At 42.8% G+C, this 9127-nt stretch overlaps 1 protein-coding gene across 1 annotated transcript in view; it reads left to right on the top strand.

The window, feature by feature from the left end:
• The window catches only part of LOC311145310 (transcription factor E2F2-like), a gene marked incomplete at both ends in the record, with an annotated part of 22659 nt that extends 17012 nt beyond the window's left edge, over nt 1-5647 (top strand). Inside the window, one exon of the mRNA XM_084181544.1 lies at nt 5586-5647. Within this exon, the coding sequence (XP_084037670.1) occupies nt 5586-5647 (62 nt within the window). The remainder of the gene's footprint in view (nt 1-5585) is intronic.
• Between the last annotated feature and the right edge of the window lie 3480 nt (nt 5648-9127).

The raw sequence follows: 9127 nt of genomic DNA, 5'->3' as shown, positions 1-9127 counted from the left end.
GGTAATGTAGTTGTTGGGTTATACCCATCTGTTTATATTGGGGACCTTGTCACTGCCTCCAGCCTCAAGCTTTATGAACGGTCAGGTAGTGTACCTGTCTCCCGTGACAGGAAGTGTCCACATCACATCGTAGAGGTTAGTTAGAAGCTGTTCTGGACCCATAGCCAAAGACACAGGGGTTGCGTTCCCAAATGGTGCACTGTGCCCTATATAGTGCACCATTTGACCAGAGGCCATAGGGAATTGGGTGCTATTTGGGACGCATCCAGTTTTTTTTTGGTTGACGGATATTTTCTACAACTCCTATTCTATATGTGACTGACTACAGTATCATGCTTTGCTTGTGAATCGGCAGCTAGGTTTTACATCCTGAAACTTCTCTATCAAATTGCATTTGATAGTGTTTTTAATAATAATAATAAGTTGAGAGACTTTGTAGTACTGAATGATTATAATACAGTAAGGGTAATAATATCCAGCAACATCTGGCTTTTAATGTGTGTTTTCATTAAGATTAACTAGAGGGCAATTGTCGTTCCCCCCCTTCTTTTGAAACTAGATGAAGTCTTTGATTCAAGGGTGGTTTGTGTGTTGTTGAACCCACTATAGGGAACAAAGAGGACGTTGTAGTCTTTTTATTTTTTTATTAAGGCTTGGCCCCACGTGTGTGGTAGTTTAAACCTGGGAGAAAAGAGCCAGAATGGCACCCCAAGGTCAAAGTTGGGTCTCTTTAGCCTGGGTTGTGTTCATTAGGCACTAAATGGAACAAAACGTACTGAAACACGGAGGAACTATCGCTCATTTTTGTTTCCCGTTGCAAAGTGTTTTAAAACGTTTTCCATTGTGTGCTCTAATAAACACTAGTCTGGGAGTTTAAAGGATTCCTACACATCTGAGGACCCATTTTTTAGTGAATTGTGTTTTGGTGCATTTTCTGCCTCTTCCCACAATGTGGGTTTAAGTCAATTGTCCTGTCCTAACAAACTTGAATATTTTGTGTGTTTGTGTGTGTGTGTGTGGACGGTTGGGAAATGGGTGTTTTTCAAAGGTGTAGATTTTTAGACAATTTGAATACAAAAATCTAGTTTTTTTTAATGGAGTATTATTTTTTGTAACTGTACAGAATTGATTTAGTATTTATACTTTTTTCCTGAAGTAATTTGGAATGTTTAATGCTGACCATTGTAAAAGAGAGACTGTCTTTGTATGACATGCGGCACTTAATATTTTGTAATATTGTGGTCTGTTTGAAATAAAGTATTGAAGCCATGGTGTAAACTTGCAATTCTGTTCATTTCCTATGACATCATTCATTGATTTGCTATGGCAGGCAACGCCAGTAGTCATGGCAGACCCCATATGTAGGTCAATGGTAGATATCTCATTGTTATCTTCTGTCTTCACATTTTAGTCATTTAGCAGACGCTCTTATCCAGAGCGACTTACAGGAGCAATTAGGGTTAAGTGCCTTGCTCAAGGGAACATCGACAGATTTTTCACCTAGTCGGCTCAGGGATTAGAACCAGTGACCTTTCGGTTACTGGCACAACGCTCTTAACCACTAATCTACCTGCCGCCCCGTCTTCAAAGCAGTAAACTCCCTTCCTTAGGGTTATTTGCCTAGTTCAATACTAAACCAGTTTGGGTTAATGAACTAATAAGTAATCCTGTTTAGACTCGCTTCAAATTATTCCTCAAAGCAGAGAATTCTGGTTAATATGTCATGGTAACAGATTCAAACACAAACCTCAGTATCAACATAGACTTAAATACAAATGTACTACCATATCCAGTGTGGGTGTCTTAGCTCCACAACACTGACACCAATTGATTTTGAGCTAACATGCCACTACTTGGAAAGCACTGGCCTATCTCTGTGTTCGAATTTGGCACAAGAACTGAGGACTTGCAGGGTAACATCATGTTGATGCAATGAATTGTGACATTCCCACACGCTAACTGAATAGGGCAACATGAGCAGTAACAACAACACAGCTATTAACTTACTCTGACAGGTGGACAAAAAAACACAAAAAGCAACAGTTATTCTTTGGACTTTGAAAGTTGCCAGGGGAAACCTGCAGACAATAGATAGCGGATTAAGCTAGGGTCAGGGGTTAGGGGTCACGATGGAACTGGACACAATGGAATTTTCTCCCCATGGTAGCCAAGTAACCTCAGGCCAAGTAACCTTTCTTTCACCACTAAGAAAGCGCTAAGACGAAATGTGTATTGGATTGGTGTTGATCTGTGTGTTTCTGTGTTGGGCAGAGACCTAACTGCTATCATTCTCTCTCCAAAGACAATGAAAAACATCAGAGCATTGATAGAAGTTAAGCTTTAAAGGTCCAATGCAGACGTTTTTATCTCAATATCAAATCATTTCTGGGTAACAATTAAGTACCTTACTGTGATCGTTTTCAATTAAAATGGTCAAAAATAAACAAAAATAGTTTCTTAGCAAAGATACATTTATCAAGCAATAATATGGCTAGGACTGTCTGGGAAGGGAAAACTGAAAACTAGCTGTTATTGGCAGAGATGTTTGGAACTCTCTTTCTTATTGGTCTATTAACTAATTTACCGCCTGGTATCACCAGGCAGGCCAAAACTCAATCCAACGGGCTGAAATGTACACTAAAAAGGCATTATCATCATTTTCACAGTATTATTCCAACCTCATAGTGTGCAAATATACACCGAGTGTAGAAAATATTAGGAACACCTATCTAATATTGAGTTGCACCAGCCCCTCCCTTTTGCCCTCAGAACAGCCTCAATTCATCGGGACATGGACTCAACAAGGTGTCGAAAGCGTTCCACAGGGATGCTGGCCCATGTTGACTCCAATGCTTCCCACAGCTGTGTCAAGTTGGCTGGATGTCCTTTGGGTGGTGGACCATTCTTGATACACACGGGAAACGGTTAAGCGTGAAAAATCCAGCTGCATTGCAGTTCTTGACACAATCAAACCGGTGAGCTTGGCACCTACTACCATACCCTGTTTAAAGGCACTTAAATCTTTTGCCTATGTCTTGCCCATTCACCCACTGAATGGCACATATACACAATCCATGTCTCAATTGTCTCAAGGCTTAGAAATCCTTCTTTAACCTGTCTCCTCCCCTTCATCTACACTGATTGAAGTGGATTTAACAAGTGACATCAATAAGGGATCATAGCTTTCACCTGGATTGACCTGGCCAGTCTATGTCATGGAAAGAGCAGGTGTTCTTAATGTTTCTGACTGCACTGGGCCTTTAATGCTTCGTTTCTCTTGTGTTTCTATTGTAAGTGAAACACAATCTAGCCTGAGCCACCTGCCTAGCTTGAAATGGCTGACAGCCAGTCAACCTGCAAGTCCTGATGTCTTCCTCTCATTAGTGTGTTCGAAGGTTGCCAGGGGAGACCTACGGACAATAGATAGCAGATTACGCTAATGTCAAGGGGTTAAGGGTTAGGGGTCAGGACGGAACTGGACACAATGGAATTTTCCCGCTATGGTAGCCAAGCAACCTCGGGCCAAGTAAACTTTCTTTCACCGCTAAGAAAGCGCTAAGACTAAATTAGTATTTGATTGGTGTTGATCTGTGTGTTTCTGTGTTGGGCAGAGACCTAACTGCTATCATTCTCTCTCCAAAGACAATTAAAAACATCAGAGCATTGATAGAAGTTTAACTTTAATTATTTGTTTCTCTTGTGTTTCTATTGTACGTGAAGCACAATCTAGCCTGAGCCACCTGCCTAGCTTTAAATGGCTGACAGCCAGTCAACCTGCTAACAGGTGTGTTCCTCTCATTAGAGTGCAATGGAGAGGATGAACGAGAAATAAATATGATGAAAAAGCACAGAAATAAACTGGCAGTCTGGAAAAGAAAATGCATTCTGGTGTGTGTAGATTTCATTTAGGATTTTGATCTTTATGACAAGGACAGGTATCCGAGTAACCTAGTTTTATTTGGAAGAATGGAATATCACATAGTTTCCCACAAGTATATCATTAACAGTTGAATCCTATCCAAACTGTTATTCGCCCCCAACCTACATGTCCATGAGGTTGTGTGGCTGGTGAATGCAGAATGCAACTCTTTACGTGTTTATGACAAGCAGTCATAAACAGTTTCAGACACCTCACACAGCCAGCATAGTCTGACACACAGCTTCTACGCTCCTTATACCCCTGGCAACCTCTAGCACCCTGCTTCATAAGCTGTCAAAATAACAATCAATCAAATGTATTTTACAAAGCCCTTTTTACATCAACAGCTTTACAGATGCCTAACCTAAAACCCAGAGGCTTAAATATTTATGGCCGTAAATTAAGGAATGGGTCTTTAATTGTGTTACATGCTCAGAAAGACTATGGTCTCCACACTTTTCCAAACTTTTTAGAATTATGACCACAATGAAAGCGTTGAATTTTCATGTACTCACCAAGAAAACAAAACCATGCTTTAGTTACAAGCCAGACTTTAGCGTCAACCCAATAGGAACTGGCTTCAGACTGTTTCTACGTAACATCTAGATGTACATTCATTTGTAAACATGAATAACTTCAAATTGTTATCCATATAGTAAAAGTTACTATATTATGGATATACTATTTGCTGTTTACTATATTACTATATTGTAATTAAACAGTAATGCTCTACTAAAGCATACCACAGAGGAGACCGTTATAAAAACCTTTGGCAGCCACAGTTGAAAGTGTCAGGTGGGTGTCAGGATGGAGAGAGTGACTCAGGTTGGGTCTTCATTCCCCAGTGGTGGAGACTGACGGTGAACGCTCCGATGGCAATGACAATTTAATGGAAAATGGAACGGACACACATTTCTATTTTATTTGACCTAATCGGTTTATTACCACCTTTGTTCATAATAAACAAGTTGAACTCCCAAGCGCCATTCATAACGCGTAGGTGTTGCCATGACGACATCTGCGACAGATGAGTCATAGGATTTCATATTTGTCACTGAGATCTAGGCTTGTGTTCCAAACGTGGTGCACTATATGGGCAATAGGGTGCAATTTGGGACATAACCCTACAGTATAGGGGAGTGGAGGGACCAAAAGAATCAAGAGTGACACTGCCACCTGAGAGCGATGCAGCACAGTGAGTCATACTCATACACGCTTAACGTCTTTTAGTCAAAACAGTGGTATACACTCATGTCAAACTAAGACCTTATTATTGGTACCATGTCATATTAGAAGCTGTCGTCAATAACATCCTGACTTCACCCAGGGGCTTTAAAATAAATGTTCCTTTCAAGAAAGTGTCCATATGAACTTGTCCCTGAGGTAGCTGTCTCTTAAATCTTAAATTATACATTTTGCTGCACACTCTCGCTCTCTCTCTCTTAGGGAAAATAAAGAAGAAAAATGGGGGGTTATATGGTAAACCTGACTCCCACTGTAAATTGATAGGCCGTCTCATGTGCCTGAGTCTACTTGCTGTGGAGGATGGGGGCAATGCGCTACCCCTGCTGGGAATTGGGGGGAGTCTGTCTTTGGAGGTAACCTTTCCTGGAAGCCATGGCTAAGACCTCCAGGCTGAAACATGAGACTCTCTGCCTCTCTGCAGAAGGAAGGATGCTGATTGGACAGAGGGAAAGACGCTGTGTGGAGATGGGAGGTTTTGAGTGAGGAGAGGAAAAAGGGACAAAGAGAAAAAGTGTGCGTTTGAGGGAGAGAAGAAGAAGAAGAGACAGAAAGAGAAGAGAGATTGTGAGAGGCGGAGAAAGAGATGAGCGAGTGTAATGAAAAGAGTGTGTTGAGGATAATAAGGAAGAGGGAGGGAGGGAGGGAGGGAGGGAGGGAGGGAGGGAGGGAGGGAGGGAGGAAAAGGAAAAAGAGAGAGGGAGGGAGTCACTGCAAGTTTGGATATAAACACAAAAAGACAATGAACTTCTGTAAAGTTTTCTAAATGGCTTCCTTTATTACCCTTCCTTTTTCTCTCTTCTGTTCTCTCTCTTCCTTTCTCTCTCTTCTGTTCTCTCTCTTCCTTTCTCTCGCTTCTGTTCTCTCTCTCTCACACACACAATTGTCTCTCTCTCTTTCTTTCTCACCCTATCCCTCCCCCCTCTCTCTTTCTCTCGCTCTCTCTCTGTTCTCTCTCTTATATTCCTAACATCATATGAATAAAAGTTACATAAAAGTTGAGCTCATTATTGTAATTATTCCCAAGTTAAGATTGGAATAATTCTGCCTGTATGAAACTATCGTCTTATGAACACTGTTCTTAATCTTTGTGTGTGTGTGTGTGTGTGTGTGTGTGTGTGTGTGTGTGTGTCAGTATATGTGGCTGAACAGACCAGCTTGCTCCAGCTCAGTCTCACAATAGGACCCCAGCGAACGCAGCAGCCACACAAAGGTCCTGCTTCATCCCCTGGCCCTGCATGGTAACTGAAGGAGGGTGCTTCATCCCCTGGCCCTGCATGGTAACTGAAGGAGGGTGCTTCATCCCCTGGCCCTGCATGGTAACTGAAGGAGGGTGCTTCATCCCCTGGCCCTGCATGGTAACTGAAGGAGGGTGCTTCATCCCCTGGCCCTGCATGGTAACTGAAGGAGGGCGCTTCATCCCCTGGCCCTGCATGGTAACTGAAGGAGGGTGCTTCATCCCCTGGCCCTGCATGGTAACTGAAGGAGGGTGCTTCATCCCCTGGCCCTGCATGGTAACTGAAGGAGGGTGCTTCATCCCCTGGCCCTGCATGGTAACTGAAGGAGGGTGCTTCATCCCCTGGCCCTGCATGGTAACTGAAGGAGGGTGCTTCATCTCCTGGCCCTGCATGGTAACTGAAGGAGGGCGCTTCATCCCCTGGCCCTGCATGGTAACTGAAGGAGGGCGCTTCATCCCCTGGCCCTGCATGGTAACTGAAGGAGGGTATGTTTATAGTCAGGCAGCGAGTCTCTGCAATGTCTGTATCCATCAACACTAACACACACAGCCAACACAGGCCACAGAAAACCATGAGGGAAAACGACACTGTAGCAAATTGGGTCACTGAAGCAATTTGTTAAGATCACCACTACATAGAGCATGTCTCCATCGGTGCTGGTTTGCCACATGTCCTTGCGGAGGATACTCCACTGCACACCAAAGAATTTACAACTTCAAGCCAGAATTTACCCCAAAGAGACGCACTTTGTTTGATGGTGAAGAGAAGCAGTAGTCTTTGCCAAAAAGACTGTCGGAACTTTTCAACATACAAGCAATGAGGTCTTGCCATGACATGCATTGTGAAAAAAATAGTAGTATTGCAATGCCTTATAGAACGTGGTCAGTGAGAGAATTTTCTTCACTGCAGTCTTGATTGAGCGTAACCTTTTTCAGTGTCACCTCGCAACGTGAAAATAAAACATGTTTGTTAACCACTCCCCTGATCTTCCACTGTAGTAGTGACCTAGGTGGAGTATGTGTTTGTCTGTGTGTGTGCGTTCGTGAATTCGGAATTAGTGGGACACTTTTTGCATTTCCGTCTTCTGTAGCCTCTTTCAACATCTATCTAACACATTAGCCCAACACATGAAACATTTCTGAAATCCTCAAGACGTTTCCTAATTACACAAAAAGGACAAATGTTGATATCATATTCACAGGAGGCATGACACACCGATTTGTGTACACTGAGCCAAAACCATATTTTCAGTTATAATTTGGTAAATTGGGACAGCAGGTTAGATAAACTGGGATAGTCGTAATTGTACCCTGATGACAATTCAATTCTGTGCGTTTAGGAAACATTTTGAGGATTTCAGAAAATTATCATGTGTTGGGCTAATATGTTGGATAGATGTTGAAAGAAGTTACAAAAGACGGAAATGTAAAAAGTGTCCCACTCTTTCTGAATTCACCTTCCTTTAGTTCTGCTTTGGTACAGGATATAGCACTACAAGAACCAGAACCCTGCCTAATCTAATTACAGGGGTTCCCTAATGTAAACTGGATCTCTTTTCTCCATTGGAAAAGCCCTTAAGACTGTCTCACTTTAGCTACTCCATGCTGTCCTACTTTAGCTACTCCATGCTGTCCTACTTTAGCTACTCCATGCTGTCCTACTTTAGCTACTCCATGCTGTCCTACTTTAGCTACTCCATGCTGTCCTACTTTAGCTACTCCATGCTGTCCTACTTTAGCTACTCCATGCTGTCCTACTTTAGCTACTCCATGCTGTCCTACTTTAGCTACTCCATGCTGTCCCACTTTAGCTACTCCATGCTGTCCCACTTTAGCTACTCCATGCTGTCCCACTTTAGCTACTCCATGCTGTCCTACTTTAGCTACTCCATGCTGTCCTACTTTAGCTACTCCATGCTGTCCCACTTTAGCTACTCCATGCTGTCCTACTTTAGCTACTCCATGCTGTCCTACTTTAGCTACTCCATGCTGTCCTACTTTAGCTACTCCATGCTGTCCCACTTTAGCTACTCCATGCTGTCCCACTTTAGCTACTCCATGCTGTCCTACTTTAGCTACTCCATGCTGTCCTACTTTAGCTACTCCATGCTGTCCTACTTTAGCTACTCCATGCTGTCCTACTTTAGCTACTCCATGCTGTCCCACTTTAGCTACTCCATGCTGTCCTACTTTAGCTACTCCATGCTGTCCTACTTTAGCTACTCCATGCTGTCCTACTTTAGCTACTCCATGCTGTCCTACTTTAGCTACTCCATGCTGTCCTACTTTAGCTACTCCATGCTGTCCTACTTTAGCTACTCCATGCTGTCCTACTTTAGCTACTCCATGCTGTCCTACTTTAGCTACTCCATGCTGTCCTACTTTAGCTACTCCATGCTGTCCCACTTTAGCTACTCCATGCTGTCCTACTTTAGCTACTCCATGCTGTCCTACTTTAGCTACTCCATGCTGTCCTACTTTAGCTACTCCATGCTGTCCCACTTTAGCTACTCCATGCTGTCCTACTTTAGCTACTCCATGCTGTCCTACTTTAGCTACTCCATGCTGTCCTACTTTAGCTACTCCATGCTGTCCTACTTTAGTTACTCCATGCTGTCCTACTTTAGCAATGGTTGGTAATACGGGACAACAACAAAACATGACATACATGTACATAACAGTGCTATGAAAAAGTATTTGCCCCCTTTCATAATGGGACCTATCTCGTC

This window comes from Coregonus lavaretus, assembly GCF_964263955.1.
Source record: "Coregonus lavaretus genome assembly, chromosome: 18".
In the NCBI taxonomy this organism is placed as follows: Eukaryota; Metazoa; Chordata; class Actinopteri; order Salmoniformes; family Salmonidae; genus Coregonus; species Coregonus lavaretus.
The sequence above is the reverse complement of the archived record's forward strand: the minus strand, read 5'-3'. Positions and strand labels throughout refer to the sequence as shown.